The sequence below is a fragment of the Mauremys mutica genome, chromosome 3, assembly GCF_020497125.1.
Source record: "Mauremys mutica isolate MM-2020 ecotype Southern chromosome 3, ASM2049712v1, whole genome shotgun sequence".
Classification (NCBI taxonomy): domain Eukaryota; kingdom Metazoa; phylum Chordata; order Testudines; family Geoemydidae; genus Mauremys; species Mauremys mutica.
The window spans coordinates 104,145,591-104,166,064 of record NC_059074.1 but is presented as its reverse complement, the minus strand read 5'-3'; the positions used below and the strand labels follow the sequence as shown (position 1 = coordinate 104,166,064).

Here is a 20,474-nt window from a genome sequence, read left to right as displayed (position 1 = left end):
TCATAAGGAGAGAGCAATAAAGGTCAGCTGACACCTTGGGCTACAGTGGTAATAAAAAATAAAGGTAATAATTGGAGATATACCAATCTCCTAGAACTGGAAGGGACCTTGAAAGGTCATCGAGTCCAGCCCCCTGCCTTCACTAGCAGGACCAATTTTTGCCCCAGATCCCTAAGTGGCCCCCTCAAGGATTGAACGCACAACCCTGGGTTTAGTAGGCCAATGCTCAAACCACTGAGCTATCCCTCCCCCCCATGATCACCAACCAAACACTTGCCAGTGTAAACAACAGTTATGTTCTATTATAAATATAGAATGAAAATGAGATATTGCAGAAACCATTGTCTGGGCAAATGCTGATATTTTAAAGGTGGCTAGTATACTTCAGGTGTGTGTGGAAAACAGAGATTGCTGGAAGGTGCAGAGAGTCTATTTCCCCCCATGCCTTCATCAGAGAAAGAAAACAGAAGACCCTCAAGAGAAGGGAGAACTCTTTTACAATAAAGAAAGAAGGTGATTGGTTCTCAACCACCAATTCTGTGTTCTGTATTCCATTACTCACATTACTGTTCATTGAGTACATTTCCCAGACCTGAAGATGAGCTCTTTGTAAGCTTGAAAGCTTGTCTCTCTCACTAACAGAAGTTTGTCCAATAAAAGATATTACCTCACCTACCTTGTCGCTAATATCCTGGGACCAACATGGCTACGACAATACTGCATATGACTCTCACTTGGCAGCCATATAAAACAATGTTTACCTGGAACTGAAGTTTTTTTTTTTCTTTTTTCTTTCTGCTGTTCCAATTGGAATGGGTGAAGACACCCTGTCAGTCCAGGCCAATCCTCTGTTAATCCAGGGAAATCCATTTTGCGTCAACAAGCTGACACAGGCTGGGATCCCTTTGACCAGTCTGGTACATCTTCTAGTTGTTAAATCAGTGGTGACTTGGAGGATAATATCCATGGAGGTAGCAGTGGCTCGCTATTGTAAGAAACGTAATGTTCTTTAGCTCCAGTCACAGACATATATTATTGAGAAAAATGAATTTGTCATAGCTCCCTTTCATAAGGTTCTTGAACCTCAAGAGATGACCAGAAAGTTAAGACAGAAGGCCCTTGAATATCTAACTTGTCAGATAATTAAAACCTTACAACTGTCAGGTGCCTCCCATTTCATCAAGTGGGTATATGTGAATTCACGTCATTTGTCACAGTACTGTAACAATGAGCTTTTTGAATGCAGTCTTCTAGCTTGTCTTTATCTAAAACTTTTGCATAGACGTCTTATATAGGACTACACTGCCACTCTGTTTTTCATTAAGTATTTTAATATAGTCCTCCCGCTCTTGGCTGCCCCCTTCCACACACAGAGCTTTCAGTTCAGTTAAGTCAGCCTACCTTACCTTTCAACCTCAGCTAAATCATTCTCATTCATAAACTGTAGTAAGTGCACTGTGGAAAGAACACTCCCTCCCCCCCCCAAAATCTTTTCAATTCTAGCCTATGATGAAGATAAATATCCAGCCCTTTCTAGGAGCCAGGCTGCTCATCTGCATGGCCTAAATCTATGTAGGACAATCTGCAGCAACTACAGCATAGCTGTGTGGCTATTTTTGGCAACATACCTTCTGTCTAGTGGTCTTAGAGCAGTGGGAGGCTGCATATGCCTTCTGTGCGGATGCTATGGATGTGGGGTGATTGGAATTATTTGTCTGGTAAAATATTAACAAAAACATATACAGATACTTTAAAAAAAGTATTTATGACATGACTTCTTAAATACAATTAATCGGATTGTACTTCTATTTCATGTTTCCTTTTTACTCTCTGTACTTGCATGCTAAGTAGGCAGTGCATTAGATGATGAGTTAGCAAGTTTATTTTTCCTACATGTCAGTGAGAGAATAAATTCTTATGTTTCAGACTCTTGATGATCTTGTATTGCAATATTGAGTAAAAATGTGCAACCACTAGTTTTTCTGTCTCATGGGACACAGACTGGACTGATGCTTGTATAGTAAGCAGGCTTGAATGCTGAAATGCTTTTCATTGCCATTTAAAATAAAAATTCTGCATAATAATGATCACCATTCTGTGCAATCTGCCACTGTTACTCAAATTGAGTTGGTACTTTACTCTGAAAGTAGCCCCATTGCGCTCAATAGAACTAATTGTAGAGCAAAGTACTATTCAGTGGTTGTAATGTATTGCAGGAAGTGTTCTCAGGCCACTTGGAATGGTTATAAATAAAATAGGTGTTGCAGTGCAAGAGGACATTTATAAAGTGCAACACTTATGAAGCTCTGCTATTGGAAAGTTGAGACCTAAATGTTATGGCACAATCATGTCAATTTAACAGAATTACATTTGTAAGTTATGAGTCCCTTATAAATTGGTAATGGAAACTTTAAAAGAATTGTGTGGTCGTTTTTTCTTGAGTGTCATGAAACCTTTTCTTTCTTTCTTTCTTTCTCTTTTTTTTTAAATATTATTACTTAGACAAAGTTATCCACTTAGAAAGTGGATAACTTTCTAGGATGGCTTTTTTTGATATTACTTAAAATCCATATTTTCTGTATATAGTCTTTCTTAAAGTTATTATTAGCTGTTACTCTAAATTACTAGCACATTCGTATGCATAATATTGGACACTGCAGTGACTCCAGTGGTAGCACTGCACTCACTGAAGAACACAGTGTTCTTTACTGATCAATCAAAATTGAAGAAATACCCACCCAAAATTTTACAGTCCATAGTACTAACATATCAGATATCCAAGAAAATGTTATATTGCTCTTTAAAAAGCAAGTGCCGAGGTCCATCGTTGAAGCTAATGTGCCGTGCTAAATTAAGTAATGTTCTTTGCTTTAAAACTCAAGATTTTCAGTATTTCAACAACTTAATCTTTTCATTTATGTAGTTGAAAGAAGAGGTGTTTTACTTTTGTTATAGTGAGGGATTTGTTCAGGCAAAATTGGAGGCTGTGTTGTGCTCCTTTTCTTTTTGTTGTTGTGAGACAAGTTTGAGCAATTACACCAAAGCATCTATTATAAAGGGTGTGTTTTGAAATGGGAAGTAGGGCAGTGTGGTAGACAGCTGCCAGTACCAGTAACCAGTTGCTTTGGGCTTAGCTTCTATTAAGCAGCTCAACCTACTGACGTAGTGCACAGGGAAGTACTCAGCAGACTTCTCCCTCTCCCTATCCTCATTAATAATCTCCTATGCTGTGGATGTGACAAACTCCATTTTGATCGGAAGTTGGGCCTGAAATTGTAAGAGCGAGTCAGATTTGACCTCAAAACTGTATTGTGTTAGGACATATTTTTGCCATTTCTGAAGTTGCACATTCAACTTTACATTTGACAAAGCCTCTTCATTCCTTTTTGGATGGCTTGTTTGCCAATCTGGTTTATATTTTTTTAGTATAAGGTGAAAACTGAGGAATGTTAAAATCGTGCAGGTGTTCTGATATGGATCTTGCAATGGATTTATGATAGACACTCTGAAATGCACATGAATACATTGTAATGGAGAAAATAAGTAAGTACCTCATTTTTCATGTTCCTTGAGATATTTCCTTTAAATGTTTTTCTAATTTTAAAGTTTGGAAATGGAAATATTGTTATCCACATTAAGGAAATGGACAGCTAGCCTCTTTCCCTTGCATTTTTCTTTCCTAATCAAGTTTACTGAGTTTAATGTAATGTATTAGTTTGGAGTCTAATGTAATGCATCAGTTTGTAGGAGAATTATTTCAAATTACACCAGTCATCTGTTGATTTGATTTTTCTAAAATACATAACCAAATCACAGGTTTTGTGCTATCAGTGATATGAGACAGCAAGGAGTGATGTTTTGTCTTGTAATTTGAATGGAAAACTTCATTTAAAAAAAACAGAATGGTATATTAAACAACTTTAACAGTTTATCGTATTATATAATATAATATTTAATGTGCATAACTTTTTCAATAACTTATTTAATACTGAAGTTGTACTTTTATCCTAAAACCTGTTTTTATTTGCCTAGTCTACTTTTTGTAATCAAGTGGCCGTACCCTAGGAACATATTGTAGGTTTCTTCTTGTTCAGAACAACACAATAATTTACTTTGAAAAGATCAGACCTAAATTAAAGCAAATTTGGAAAGACTGGTAGATGCAAAGAAAAGCAGAGCATGATGAGACCTGCTAGGTTATTGTAAAAAATTTTATTACAATACAGACTGGGCTTGGGGTTGCTAACATATTTGATAGATTTGGGGTTAGGATGTAGAACTGTGACAGGATCGACATTGAAATGTTTTCTTCTCCTCTGTTGCCCTCTAGCAATAATACTGATGAAAGAATGTATAAAACATCATTGTGGAGGCTTATTCCTGGCTAATTAGTGCCTTGTCTATTTAGATTGTAAGCTCTTCGGGGCAGGAACTGCCCACTTCTTTGTGCAGTGCCAAGGCCCCACTCTACGCACTACCGTGATAAACTTGATTAATAATATAATAATTGCCTTTTTACAAATAATAGTGCATTTTAAGAATATTTTTCCACCATAATTTGTATTTAATGTGCTTAGCAGTAACATAGCCTAACTGAATTGATACTAGTTGGCTGGCACATGTAACTTTATGGATGCTGCTGGGAAGAAACCATTTTAAATACTGATTAGCATTAGTAAAGCTTGCCCGCCATGTTGGGGTTGCTGTAAAAGTATTTTAAAGGTAGATGGTTCTTGCTAAAGTAAAAACTGAACTTTAATGCTACAGATTAATGATTCTGATATATTCCTTGGAATTATTTTTTTTTTAAATGAGGCTCATTAGAAAGGAAATGCAATGGTCCTGAAAATAAGGGATGGATAGCACCAGTTAGAGGCCATGCTCTAGGTAGTTTTTTCTTTCCTCACAGCTACAGCACCCTGCTAATCTAGTCCTGATCATAGACTGCAAATCATACCAGATTTTGTGGGGGGGGAGGGGGGGGGTGGAATCATTAAGTGAACAAACATCCCCTAGGAAGTAGGCCAAGACCAGGAACCTCATTTTCATTTTTGATTTAATCCAGATTTTCAGATGTGAAAAGCTATTGTATTCATCCACTGCACCACCACTGAACGCTTCTTCGGATGAAATCCCTTGCAATATTGATGTCACAGATAATGCTGTATTATCTGTTAGTTGCAAAATTCCAAAGTGGAAATGGAAGCATACGTTAATATCATGAAAGGACATGAAATCAGAAACAGTGCTTTTGGGCATAAGGGCTTCATGGAATTGCAGGAAAACAGATAGGTGATCAGAGGAAACTGGGTGCATGTTTAAGCTGAGACAATTTGCCAGTGAGTTTTTTTTTTTTTAAAAAGAGTGATTTTAACTTCTAATTAAAACACATGGCAATAAAATTAATCCAAATTATGTGGAATGTGGAAGGTCAGTGTGTTTTGAGAACCAGTTTGTACAAAAGGAAATATGTAAGCACGAGAGGATTTTGGTGATGGTTATAATGAGTATATGAGTAATGAGTATATGACAATCTGAAGGGTTTTGTGATAGTTAATAACAGCAAGAGAGATCTGAGTGTAAAAGAAATCATGTATCACTTACTCTTAGGAAATGTCAATCATACTGACTTCCGGGTTTCTGTCAATTTATGTATGGTGATCAAAATTCTTTATTGGGAAGCAAACTGAGGCTGTGAAAACGAAGGCTGTGTAAAATGACGCAAGAAAAAACAGATTTGGAGTAACCTCTATTTTTGCATGCTGCAAGGAAGCCTGTAAATATTTACCAGATCTGTGTTTTCTCTAGCCAAGTTGTGAGGTGTCTGTGTATAAATTTTGAATAATGGCCTGGGACATGGGTATGTAAGGTATGGTTCTATAAAACAAAAGAGTCTGCTGCCTTTAGTATTTGCATTGTGACCAATCAAAGCTGAGAGGTTATAAAGTGAAGTGTATTCATGAGACGAACTGAGTAATGTTCAAGAGGTACATGGAAGTAGACAAGATTTTTACTAGAATGGAAAAAAGCCCATGTAGACAATCATGAGACCATGGACAAATCATTTACACTCTGTGTCAGTTCCTCATCTGCAAAATGGGGATAACACTTCCTTTCCCCCAACATACATCTGAATAGAACAGTCAATGTAACTTTGTCACTGTCCAGGGTACTTTCAGGAACAGGATGACTTAACTGTTTTTTAATCTGTATATAATAAGAGAATGAAAAAGTACTGGAAATATATCTGAAGTGAATTGAAATTGCTGTATTTTTTTAGACAGTAAAAGATGTACAATATTTCTGCAGACAGTAAAAGAATTACAAAAGGAAATGTGCACACTTATAAGAACGACCATACTGGGTCAGATCAATGGTCCATCTAGCCCAGTATCTTGTCTTTGAGGGCAGCCAATGTGAGACACTTCAGAGGAAATGAACAGAACAGGGCAATTTTGAGTGATCCAGCCTCTGTCATCCAGTCCCAGCTTCTGGCAGTCAGAGGTTAAGGGACACCAGGAGCATGGGGTTGCATCTGACCATCTTGGTTACTATCCATTGAACTAATCAAATTCTTTTTTGAATCCAGTTATGATTTTGGCCTTCACAACAGATAGTTAATAATGAAGTTGTGGCCTAATTAAACCACATCCAGTGTCTCCTGTCCTCGTTCCAATATAACCAGACAGTTTCAGTATTAGCTGAGCAGTATCTGCAGTGTTTCATGCATGGCATTTTAAGTTGTATTCTATTAGAAACTGTTAGTGTTCTTCCATTAAAATCAAAGCCTGGAAGTGGATGAGGCTCATCCAGTGACTAGTGAGTGACTAGATTTTTTTTGGATTTTTTTTTAGAGGTGGTGGAAGTATTTAGTAAATAGCTACTACGCAGGCATGTGATCTACTTTCACAAGGTTAGAATTTCAGCTTTTTAAGGACCTCAGAGGACACCCATGAACACAAAGGATTAAGGGAGTGTTTGGCTTTGGCTTTCAAGGTTCAGTAATAATATTTTTAACCAAAAGTAGTTGAAAAAGCATTTGAAACCATCCACAACTATTTTTACTATATCTACATCGTGTGTGTGTGGGGGGAGGGAAGCATCAGAATCTATATAAGCTTCATGAACCACATGATCATCATGGGTTAAAATGCCACACTACAATTTGGGTCTTTTCCAAGTGTTGACACCACAGTGCAGTGTCATGGAGATGTATCGCTGACTATGGTGGAAGTTAAAAAATACAAGATAAATGTGGGGTCTTGGCTGCAATTATTCTTTCTTCCAATAAAATAGGTTGTAATGTGCAATGCTTGTATGGACAGCTACTGCATTGAGGTGGATGTTCCATTTCTCTGCACAGTCAATGAATTAACTATACTTCACGTGTTAACCTGTAAACTGCTTTCAGAGAATTTCAGCATGGAAGTCAGTAGCAAGTTCTCACACCTTTTAGCATATGAAGTGAGGCGAGCAAGATATGGAGGTAAATTCTTTAAATCTAAATCTCTTAGGCAAGTACATACGTGAGGGCAGAATTTGAACTGTGATTTAAAAAAAAAGGCTATAAGAGGCAGGTAAATACTTTTGTGAGTGGTATTGGACTCTACTTTGACTTTAAAAAAAATAATTGAAGTCAGCTAGCTCCTTGTATATGCTAATTTGGTGTGTCTAGAGATGGTGACAATGCATTGACATTCTCAGATAACAAAATAATTCAATATTTTGGGCATTTAGGGGAGAAAGAACAAATTAATTAAATGGGCTTGTTTCCTGCATTTATGGGTTTTTTGGGTTTTGTTTTAAGGTAAAAGGTAAAACCAGAATAAAGCAGCATAAGTTTAAGAAACAAAAGCAAATTATGGCTGGGAGATTGAGGACAAGTCGTTAAACCCTGCAATCTGTGTACAGGTATGTCAGTCCGCAGGTATGTTTCATCTCTGGTGAAATGCAGTGGAGTTAACTGCAGATGAATTCAGTCCAACATGACTAAATGCAAGAGTAACCCTCTTTTTTGAGACATGCATCATTACTGTACTGAAATGTATTAAAACGTAGCAGTTATAAAAAGCTGTTATGATTGTCCTACAATCTGTGCTATGATAATAGAATGTCTAGTTTTGAAGAAAAATTATTTATAATTCAACAGTCACAAGACTCTGCAGTTCAGTTATAGTCTCACTGGATACTGCCCATGTGTATTCAAACTGCACTTTTCTCTAATGCTGGGTCTCTGTCAGAAGACTGGAGCACTTGCAGATATCCACATCTGTTCCTCACTATTTTTTCTCATTGCTGTGCCAGTCCTTTATCACCTACAGCTGACAACAGGCTGATGTTACCTGAGTGCTAAGAAATGAAGACATCTTGGTATTTTGGTCTGCTAGTTTCTTGCCACCAGACACGGTGGGGGGGAAATCTCTTCATACATATTTGTTGTTACGGTCTCTTACAAGATAGATTCCACTTTTTTCTATGATGACAGTAATAATAAATAAGTATCCACTGCCTCCATGACAAGATGTGGGGGGAAAGTGAAATGTTATTGATAAGTTCATTATCTGTAGGAAGCAGAGGAAGAAACTTTAAGAGTACTAAACTAGTCTCTTCATTATGAGTCCCAGAAGTTCTTGAAGAGTTGGTAGCTCTCATCATCGGTGTCTTCTAGGGCTCTTACTATAAAGCCTATTTCAATGTTCTGAAAGTTTCTTGCTCCAATGCCTACAAATAATATTTAGAAAATATAGATAGCAAAACAGAGAGTTTATCACTAACATCTTGCATTTAGTTCGTCTCCTTCTTAGAGAGTCACTATATAAATTAAATTGTTTGCTATTCTGGAAATATTCCTGCTTCATAGTCTGATACAATTATGATATCATTGGACATATTAGGGGAGCAGATTCGAAGAGGAACATATTTTGAAGATTCTGCTACTGCTTTAGAAACTTGGGTTTCCATGGACCTTTAGTGGCAGATTGTTCTTTCTGGCTCTTCAAGCATGTCGACACATACTAGATTTAACCTTAAAAATGGTGGTGATGTGACATGCAGGGCCGGTGCTACCATTAAGGCGAACTAGGCGGTTGCCTAGGGTGCCAAGATTTGGGGGCGCCAAAAAGCGGTGCCCCCATTTTTTTTTACACCGGTTCCTCCCGTAACGCGCGGTCGCTTCTCCACTTCTCCCACCTCCCAGGTTTACAGTGCCAATCAGCTGTTTGGCACCACAAGCCTGGGAGGAGAATTAGAGCGGGGGTGGCGTGCTCTGGGAGGACGCAGAGCAGAGGTGAGCTGGGGTGGGGAGGTGCTGCACGACTCCCGGGATGGGGAGCTGCTGTGGGGGGAGGAGGGGGGCGGGGGAGCTGCTGCGGGGGGGGGCACCTCAGGGCAGGGAGGGGAGCTGCCACGTGGGGGTGCCTCAGGGCGGAGGGGAGCTGCCACAGGGCTGGATGGGGGGCGCAAGGTGGCCCTTGCTCCGGCCCTGGTGACATGGAATTTGTTTTTTGATTTTGTTTTATTTTCCCCCCCACTACTTTGCCTATCTCACCAAGGAGAGAGTGTCTCTTCCTGGCAGCATGCCCATATTTACAGCACTTAAGTCAGAGCCCAGATTACAATTCCTGATGTTCAGCTCCAGATGGTCATTGCACTGAGCTGCTGTGCAAGCAAAGCAAGTGTAAGAGGAAAAAGGAAGCTCTGAATGGTAAGAGGAAAAAAGAAGCTTCTCTGTAACACCCAGAAAAGTATGTAACAAACAGGACTTCATGCTGGTGGGACAGAAAATAAACTAATAGATCAGTCAGTAAACTACTTTATTGTCTAATGGAAGGCAACTCTTGGCACTGTCTCAGATGCAGGCTATTTATTAGTGGGGGCGTGGAGGGATACAATCAATTGTAGTTGTGCTTGTATCTATAGCTGTCTCTGGGTCTGTCTGTCTCTCTCTCATCATCTATCTAATAATTAATAAAAAGTTGTCTTACCCTGGCTTCTAAAAGCATCACTGAATAGTGGGTCTTGAGGACAGATAGGAATGAGATATTAACATAACTATTTTTAATTAATCACAGACAATCTTTACAGCACTGTACAAAACACAAATGCAGGTCTTGCCCTGCGGGGGCACTCTAATGGGCTTGACTAAATCCATGATAGCCAGGATGGAAGCCCATTGGAACACAATAGATTTTAAAGCATGTATTTAAATGTGGTTTCTAAACTTGGTCATTTGGTACACAGCCAGAATCTCGGGGGGTTAATCCCAGTTGTCCCAGAGCGGTACAGAAGAATTCAGCTCCAAGGAGGGGAACCGTACGTTTTTAAGGCTGCAAACGCAGGGCTTGTCTACACTTACCACACTGTAGCAGCGTGGCTGGCTGCCATAGCACTAAGTGAAGCTATTACCTATGCTGACAGGAGAGCTTTCTCCCATTGGCATGGGTACTCCACATCCCCAAGAGGTGTAGCCCTCCCATTGACATAACACTGTGTAAACTGGGATTTCAGTTGATGAGACACCCTTGAACGACATACTTCTACCGACATAAGTTTGTAGTGTTGGCCAGGGCATAGGTTAAGATTTTCAAAAGTGCTCAGAGTTGGCTTAACATTGTTCTCACTGAAATCAGTGGATACTATTGGCTTCCAGGGGACCAGAGTTAGACATTTGCTGAGTGCTTTTGAAAATCCCACCCATATTCAGTTACTGATTTAGGATCACCCACAGTTTAATATTTTAAAAAACAAATGAAAGCTTCAATGCAGCTTTAATATCATTTTGCAGCATAAAACTTAGAAATCTCATATTTGAAATGTAATCTCGTAGGAAACTACTTTGGAGGCAGATCGGTTTTATGAACAGGATTGCTGCTGCACTTTATTATATTGCTGGCCTCAGACCCTACAACGTGCTCAGAGCATCCATGTCAGTAGCTAAAAAAAAGATGTGGTCAGTCATCATCTCCTTGACCAGCCAAACAATAAAACCAGTGAATTGTTGCGGAAGCTTTTAACAAGCACAAAGATTAAGCAGATCACATATTCGCCAACTCTTATGTGAATACAGAGAAATCCTTAAAAACCTGCACTAAAATGTGTACTTTTTTTATTACACCATCAAGCTTGGTGTTGGGGGCCCCACATGAGGTTTCTTTCACTGCTCCTGATGCTGAGTTGATGGTTTAGCAACTGTTTCTCAACCAGGCTCCCCCCACCCCCTTCAATTTGAGCCTGACTGCATATTTTGAAAAGAGCTTTTTCTTGGTTTGAGCTTGGTTCAGTGAACAAGGTGGCTATTTGAAAACAGTGGGGTGTAGAGTTGTATGTCTTGTCACCCTTTGCTTTTACCCTGACTGACCTTCAAGCTGTGTAGGAGACAATACTTAAGGTGATTAATCAGTCTTCACTTGTTATTTGGGGTAGCTTGCCTGGCTTAGAGAGAAGAGTGAGAGAGAGAAAAGGAGAAGAGGAATATAAACACAAACATTTTCTAACATTTTGTTTAGAGGGGACAGTGGGATGGAAGACGCCAACCTGGATCAGCTGCTAGGAGACAGTAAGTTTCTGAGTCATGTTCCATTACAAAGCACAGCATTGTTTAAAAAAAAAAAAAAGAGAGAGAGAGAAATCAGCTAGCTGATGGGCTGCCTTTTTAACCAGAGTAGATTTAGAACCTCTTGCAGTTGGTTTATGTAGAGAGGGAAATGATTGCAATCGAAACAGCTAAGAGAGGGAAAAAAGGGTTTGGGATTTTTCATTTTATTATATTCAGAATGTGTTAACAAATTATGATGTGCAATATTCGTTAGTCATTTTAAGTGTTTAATAAAAATAATAAATACCTATTACTTTTAATCTAACGTGCTTTAACAGACAAATATTAACATTACATATTAAATATTAATATTACATTAAAGCTGTTATTTATTTGATCAGCATTTTATTTACATAAAAAAGAAAAGGCATTTTAAACCCTGTATTATTGAATGTTTAGGGAAATTTTTTTTGAAAAACACTTAAGTAGCCTTTTTCATATCAGTCTGTCCTTTGGCCTCAAATAGTTTTTCACTCTGCCTTTCTGCCAGGAAGAATTCTACTCATTTTGACAATTAGTAGAAACATACTAAAACTGTTGTTTAAAGTTTAAGGGCCTGGTCCAAAGCCTGTTTTCCTTGCTTTAACCTTCACTTATTCTTCTGGTTTAAAAAGTTAAGCGAAACAGGAGGTTGGTACAGGGGCACAAAACATTGGTAAACATTAAATTCTACATTATGAATACTGAAAAAGTTAACTATTTAACTATCTTCTTCAGTGATTTTCTTTTACTGTTTTGCTGTCTGATAGTTTTGCTTCATTGTGGAACTAATACATTTCACTGGTGCAATTCTGGGCACTTACTTGTGTCAGTATGTTGGCATGACTTGTGAATATTTTTCCAGTTACATTGCAGCTAAACTGTGTTACAGTAAAAACATTATCCTTTCAGTGAGGGCTTGGCTACACAGTGGGCTAATGCACTCTACAGGGGTGTGATTTCCAAAGTACACTCACGTGTGCATTGATTGGCCCGTGTAGTCCCTGCTGGTGCACTGTAACGTAGTGCTGTTTTAAACCGTACTAAATTAGAGTGCAATAGGGCACCTTTAGATCCTGCTGGTGTGCACTAAAGGTTCCTTGGTACACTTTAACAAGTTATAAACAGCACCATATTAAAGCACACCAGCAGGCTCTACACAAACCAATTAATATGCAACATGTGAATGTGCTTTGGAAATCGCACCCCTGTAGAGTGCATTACCCCCTGTGTAGACAAGTCCTCAGTCTCTAGCTGGGTTGTGTTTATTGGGATTAAAGGCTTTTTTTGTATAATTAAGGGTATGTCTATACTACCCACTGGATCGGTGGGCAGTGATGGATCCAGCAGGGGTCGATTTATCACGTCTAGACTAGATATGATGAATCGACCCATGCTGGATTCATCACTGCCAGCCGATCCGGCAGGTAGTGTAGACAAGCCCTAAGGTGCAACCGGACTTCTCGTTGTTTAAGTTAGCTAACAAGAGGTTCCCCCTCATCACGGTATTATCTTTTATTAGAGGGGACCGATGTGATTTTCTAGTCTGACCACTTGCAACACCATCATGCATGATTGATTGATTGATTATAGAAATTAATTCATCAGGGGTTTTTTGGATCTACATGTTCGTAGCAGTGTGGCATGCTGAAAACTTGGCAAACTTCTTCATTTCTTAAGCTTGGAAATTGGGAAAATGTATTGGGCTACCTCCTTGGCTGTGGCTGGGAAACGCAGAACAAAATTGTGGGGAGAGATGCAACTATGGCATAAAGTACATTTCTATTTCTCCAATCTTAGGACTGCTATAGGCAGAGCCACACCCCATACGACATGTTAGAATAGCCCATGGGCTCTTCTAACTTACACAAGCTATTCTTTCTCCAATCATGCCCCCAACGCTAGTATTAAGAAGAGCGATGGTGTTGGAGTCTCTGTGTTGACTCCGTGTCACAAGAAGATCTTCCTTCTACAGAGGTGATGCTCCCAGGGCTGGAAATATCAGCTTTATGGTGAGTCTGCTGGTGTATTAGCCCAAATCTGCTTTACCCATGTTGCATAGAAAGCTCTGGTCAGTTAATGACACTTGGCATGCTAAATTCCTAGTTTCACACAGATTGTGAGTGTTCCTGAAAAGAGAGAGGACTGAGATTGGTAGATTCCTGTATCCTTTCAGGTACCACAATTTTTGCATCCTAATAGATTAAATTATGTACACTTAAAAGGAATAATGGATTTGATTAAATTTCAAGGGTCCATGACTGTGCATCAAACGTCATTAGAGTACATTTGCTCATATATCTGTGGAGTCATGCCAACTGACTCACAGTTTAATATGTAATATTTTCAGTTTGTGTCCAATGTACCAGAATGTGTACTACTATATTATCAAGTTTACAAGCTCACAGATGATTTAGGCACAAGATGTTAATGAAAGGTGTTTTTCTTAGAGGGCTGATAATATATAGAATTTTTAAAAAGTTTATTTTATATGTTTTCCAAGTCAAATTCTGTTCCTATTATATCCAGCAACTTTTAAAAACTATTTTAGGGTATCTTTGAGGCAAATATCCACAATTCTGTTTCCTTATGTAATATGCTTACAGCGCGGTAATGTATTCTTGTTTTCTTTTGCTTTTGGTCTTCAGTTAGACATAGTGTTAATGTTTTTCTTGTCAACAATTCTTTACCACCACCACCACCATGTGGTAGCATCTAGAGTCCCTAAACACGGATCAGAACCCACTGTGCTAAAGTGTTGTACAAACACAGATGGTCGTTACCCCGAGAACCATTCATTTTACATATCAAGTATCAGAGGGGTAGCCGTGTTAGTCTGGTTCTGTAGAAGCAGCAAAGAATCCTGTGGCACCTTATAGACTAAAACGTCTGTTAGTCTATAAGGTGCCACAGGATTCTTTGCTGCTTCATTTTACATAGTGTTTCTATGCTTTTTGAACAGTGCATTTCATTGTCAGCAAATAATTATAAAATATATTTTATTTTCTTAAGCGCCACCATTTTTCTTCCCCAATCTGACTTGATGTTCCCCAGATGAGTGTTATCCTACAGCATGAGGTGGGACAAAAAATGTTCATGTCCTTTCGACTCTTGACGTGCTATGCTTGTAGTCCACTATTTATCACAGGCAGTGTTGGATGGGACCTTCAGTCTAAATCACTGCATCAAGCAGGGTGGTCTCCAATTTTCTATTTTCCTTTGACAGCTACAATCAATTCCTTAAACTATATCAACTACATCTTACCTAGTTCTCAGCAGGGACCATGATGAATATTGTAGGTTCCCTTTGTCTTCTTCCTTACATGGTAATTTTCCAGTGCTGTTACACTGAGAGGTCCCAGCTGTGTTAGTTGCATCACATGATGATCTATATCAATCTTTCCCTTTCCAAACCCTGCACAAAAGCTATCCAAGATTCTTTTTTTAACCTACCCAAAACCAACATTTATCTTTTTTATTTTTATTTTTATTTTTTTTTAAATCCAGCAAATTCATGTGGTGATGGTTAGTGTTCACAGGCAGTATCTCTACATGTCTTGGTCCCAATTCTTTTCTCAGTTATACCTGCTAGTGGAGTTATTCTGGATTATTGTTGATATAATAATAAATGGAGATATACCTATCTCACAGAGCTGGAAGGGACCCTGAAAGGTCATTGAGTCCAGCCCCCTGCCTTCACTAGCAGGATCAAGTACTGATTTGGCTCCAGATCCTTAAGTGGCCCTCTTGAGGATTGAGCTCATAACCCTGGGTTTAGCAGGCCAATGCTCAAACCACTGAGCTATCCCTTCCCACTATATAATGGAGACCAGAATTTCTAACCTTCAGTCTATTGGCATCAGCATAGTCCTGTTCTCTTTCTGCCTTACTAACTTGTAGCAGATTTCTCCCCCTTATCATATTATGAAAAATAGGACTGCTTGGTAGTGTTGTAAACCCAGGAAACAATTAGATAACTTCTAACTGATGAATAGTCTATAGCTCTCCCTATAGTTAAGGTTGCCCAACACTTTCCATTATAGATCATGTTTTCGGTTGCCTATCACATTGCCAAACTTTATCCATTTGAGCTGAAATATTAAATGCTTGATTCTGAATTTTTTAAGCAACATTAACTATGGGTATTGCTACCTGTGCCACCCATAATAAATTAGTGTCTTACAGCTCAATAGTTACCAGTTTTCTAGAACAGACTTTTCTGTAGAAACAGATCAATCACTAAAGCACAGTTTAAGCTGCAAATCATTATCCCCGATCTCAGTACTATCATGAGGATTCTGATGTTAAGTGTAAAGGAATTAAGAGAAAAGATGATCCTCCCCACCCCCACCCAAGAGATCAAAATGATGTCAGTGGTCTGTGATTCAAACAAACAAGTGTTGGAGGCAGCCAACAATGCAGGCCTGCAGAGAAAAGCTAGTTCTTTTTCAAAGGATGGTCCCTATGTGTGTGCCACACATGGGTACGCATGTGCATCATGCACCTGAGTCCAGAAATTTTGAGTAACTAGTGTTCATTGGTCCACATGTGCACAGATGTTCTCTGTGTACTCCAAACTGAGAGTGTAAAGGGCAATGTGGACCAACACCTCTCCAGTTTCTTCTTACCTCTGCCTGGCCTGAGTCCGAGTCCTCCGTATCCACATCATTTTTCCTGGAGTATGAACTTGTGAATATAATTTGTAAATACTTTTTAATAGTTTAATATTTTAATGCTTTTAGTGTTTTGTAGTTAGTTTAGTTCTCCCTGCCCCAGGGAGATTCTCCCTCTGAAGAGGGACTATGCAAGAGTTCTTCTTCGAGTGCTGTTCCTGTGAGTGCGCCACTCCAGGTGATGGTGCATCCTGGTGCCGTTGATTGGAGATCTTTGGTAGCAGTGCCTGGTCAGGACATACACGCTCAACTGCTGTCTTGCAGTCTCATTAAAGTCTGCCTGAGCGTGCGTGTCCCACGCCATCCTCAGTTCCTTCTCAACTGTCCTCGGCTAAAGATGGGATGTGGGGCAGTGCTGATCCTCTTACCTGGTTTCTGAAGGAAACAATTACAAAGAACATAGAAATAGTTAGTTAGTAACATCCCACTTGTTTCCCTTCCTTTAGAATAGTTACTTAGTTTAAAAAAAAACCCAAAAAACCCCTACCTTTTTTTCTTCAAGTTTGTCTCCTGCTGAGACACTTTCCTCTGGCATTCCTAGCGCAATAATCCCAGAGGCTTCAGGATTCAAGAAATGTGCTTCCTGTCAGGACTCTATGCCAAGGTCCGATGGACACTCACATTGCGTTAAGTGCCTCGGCAAGACACACGTCGCTGCCATTGCACAAGCCTCAAAACCAGGGCTTGTCGTGACAGGGACCTGTGGCTGAAAATACTTCTCATTAAGGAATCCCTGCAGCCGCCTCTGGAGAAAGGCAATGGCAAACCCTCTCCCTCACGCTCCCAAGCCAGGTCCGAACCAATTGGGAACATGGCTTCACCCTCTCAGGCAAAGAGGCAGGAAGCCCAACTGTCTCCACGCAGAGACTTTCATAAGGGTAAAGGGACTCCTGCGAGATCCTTACCCTCACAGCTGACAGCGCTTCTGAATGGGAAGCGTGATCTTTGAGGGCGCAGAGGGTTGGAGGATTTTGAGGAGTCTGTGTTGTGTCTCCTGGACCACCTCTAATAGGATGTCTTGGCTGAGTGCCACCCTCTTGAAAAGTTCCTGGAATTGTTTAAAGTAATCCACGTTCTGTGGAGGCAGAGGCATGAGGGCTCTGTCTGGAGCTGATGGAGAGTTAGGTGTTGTTGAATCAGTGGATGGCCCATAGCCCACTTCTTCAGAGGGGGTTCAGGCGCTCTAGAAGTAGACGGAGCTGGAGATAGAGGCACACAAGGAGCTTGTGGTCCGGTGGAAGAAGCATGAGGGCGAGTGGCACTAGGAACTGGCCAAGGGTACCACTGAGGCCAAGGCATCAGATAAGAAAAGTTAGGTGCCGCCCATAGGGGGGCGAAGTAGGGAAACTGAGGCTGCTGGTTGTGAGCCATGACCTGAGGTGCAAAAGGTTCCGGTGGAGGAGAAGAGGCAGGTGGGGAGAATTCCGCTTGCTGCTGCATATCAGACTCGCTGTCAGTAAAGGTAGCCAGGTCAGGTGGGGAGAGCGGCTGGTCAAAGAGTGAGCACTGTGTGTCCAGGAGTGGAGAGTTAGGCTCAGGTGCCACTGAGAGGTCATCCTGACTGAGGAACTGTTGTTGCTGCTCCCTGGGCTGTGATTCCGCTGCACGCGATCTGTGCTCAGAGGCGTGCACAGACTTTTGTTTGACTTTTGCTGGTGCCGCGGGCTTCTTGTAGGCGTCCTGTAGGAGGTCCGCTGCTACTATCTGAGCGGAAAGCAGGCTCGGTACAGACGTTCTTTTTGGCACTGGGGCAGAGCGCGCTGTCGGCACCAGGTCTATTTTCGGTGCCGAGGGGATCGGTGCTGAGGAGACCTTCCCGGTACGGGAGGTCGGGTCTCTGCTTCTGCACTCCATGGGAGCTGTGGCTGAGGTGCTGGGACAGTCAGTGCTGGACTCAGTTTGAACCAGAGCCTCACTCTCACACAACAGATTCCTCACTATCATACATCTCCTATGCATGCTCTCTGTTCATCCCAGGATACAGGCAAGAATTTACCTACAGCTCCTTGGCCCTATGGCAGCCACCACCTTCGTGGTCAAGTACGCCAGGCTGCACATGAGATGTCTTCAGGGCTGGCTCAACTCCAACTACAAACTCAGCAGGCACAGCCTAAGAGACCCTCTCATGAGAGATGAGGACATGAACATAGGCGTAAGGACAGATTTCTGTCCAGATCTGCCTCTAAGAGAAAGGATCCCTCCCCATCTTGGTCAAAGTTGCACAAGTTCTCATGAACAGATCCTAAAGAATTAAATCTGTATAAACCATTTGTCCAAAAAGGAAAGGCATGAAGGAAGAAGAATCCAACGGTACCAGCTCCATCTCCACGCACAACCCAATGGCTCCATCTGGGAGATCAATGCTGGAACCCCTCCCAATGTCTCTGACATTCTCCATATGGGATCCCCTGAACACTAGACCTTTGGATGACCTGGATCCCACGATACCCTTCTCAGGAGCCCCCCAAACACCAACGAGGACTGAACCCTTTTCCTCCAAGAATATCTTCACTCTGTCCTACCCACAATCGTTCCTGCTATCAGGCCCAGATCTTCTTAGAGAGATCCCTTCAGCCGGGGAAACTACCTTGAGGGGAAGAGTATCCTCCCATGCTGCTTCCACAACCTAGAACCTCCTCCCACCAATACTGTTAGCACCACTGGTAAAACAGAAGACTGTCATTTCATCAAGTGAATCTGATGTTGCAAGTGAGACTTCCTCCCAAAGGCAAAAAAGCCTGGTCAGAGATTAAGAAACATATTGGAACCATACATCTTTTTCCAAATACGGCTACTAAGGGGACTGCTGGTACCTGATGCTTTGGGACCAGACCCCTCTGGTCAATTCTTACTGGGACCCAAGGGATCCATACAGCAGGCAGTCTGGATCCATGTGGGAATCACACCAGCCCTCATCTCCCAGGCTGTTCTAGCTGGCTCCATCACAATTTGCAGAAGAGGAGGTTGAGCTGGATCCACCAGTTCTGCCAGGTGCGTTGTCATCGTCAGTGGATGAGGCAGTTGCTCCATCATCTCCCTTTCCACTTGATGACCAGGAGGCATTGCAGAGGGTGGCAACCAAATTCCAGATACCTCTTGAAGAGGTCCAGGACTCACAACAAGGCCTGTTAGACATCCTCCAATCCTCTGACCTTTGAGGGCTGGCCCTTCAAGTTAAGCCGTTCTGGAATTCGCTGGATGGGTGTGGTATGTCACTGCCTCTTGTGCACCTCCCCAAAGAGAGCTGAGAAATCGTATTTCATGCCAGCTAAAGGTGCAGAGTTTTTATTCCCTCATCCAGTGCCGAACTTCTTAGTAGTGCAAGTAGCTACAGAAAGGTCCAGGACTCGGTATTCTAAGACTACCCCAATTGACCAGGGCCCTAAACACCTTGATTTTGAATAGGAAAGTATTCTCATCAAGTAGTCTTCAGTTCAAAATTGCTACCTATCAGGTGGTGGTAGCAGAATCTGAATTCCTGAATTATGCCAAATTTGCAGGCTTCAAATACTGATTTCCCCAGGAAGAAAGGGCTCAGTTCCAATTATTTATTGAGGAAGGCACACTGGTGGCCAAGACATCACTTCAAGCAACAGTAGACACAGCTGATACTGCCTATAGAGCCATCACCACAGCTGTACGCATGAGACATGAGTCATAGTTGCAATCTTTGGGGTTCCCCTGGGATGTCCAGAACACCATTGAGGACCTTCCCCTTTGAGTCTAACCTCTTTAATGAGAAAACCATCAAGACGTTACACATCCCAAACACCTCTAGAACACCCTTTGCTCCCTGGTCATTTACATCCTGGCCCCAAAGAGGAAATATCACAAGCAACCCTATACGACCAGACCTCCTCCTCAGACATTCTGTCATCAACATCCATATGAATCCCCATGTAAAAGGCAAAGGGCTCAAAGACCCAGATATATACCTCCACAACTGCCACCCAATGCCACCCAGCATCCAAAGGACTCTTTTGCTGGTATGCTCAAGGATTGTGTCCCAACACTGATGCCATACCTCATTGCCTGCCCCCCCTCCAAACTTTAGGTGGCCCCTTACCTACTTAGCTCTCAGCTGAGCAGCTATAACTACAGACAAGTGGGTACTAGACATCATCCACCGTGTCTATGTAATTGAGTTTCTTGCCTCCCACCACAAACCTCATTCCAAACACCTATCCTGGGACCACTCTGATGAGGATATTCTTCACTGATGTAAATTC

The 20,474-nt window shown here is 41.2% G+C and overlaps 1 protein-coding gene across 4 annotated transcripts in view; it reads left to right on the top strand.

The window, feature by feature from the left end:
• Positions 1-20,474, top strand: part of MAP7 (microtubule associated protein 7) — a 197,567-nt gene that overhangs the window by 51,301 nt on the left and 125,792 nt on the right. The window contains exon 1 of one of the 4 annotated variants that reach the window (XM_045010041.1): positions 3,496-3,543. The exons of the other annotated variants lie outside the window; for them this stretch is intronic. Coding sequence (XP_044865976.1) covers positions 3,531-3,543 — 13 coding nt within the window. The 5' untranslated portion in view covers positions 3,496-3,530. Of the gene's footprint in view, positions 1-3,495; positions 3,544-20,474 lie in introns of those variants that run through there. 4 annotated transcript variants of the gene reach the window in all.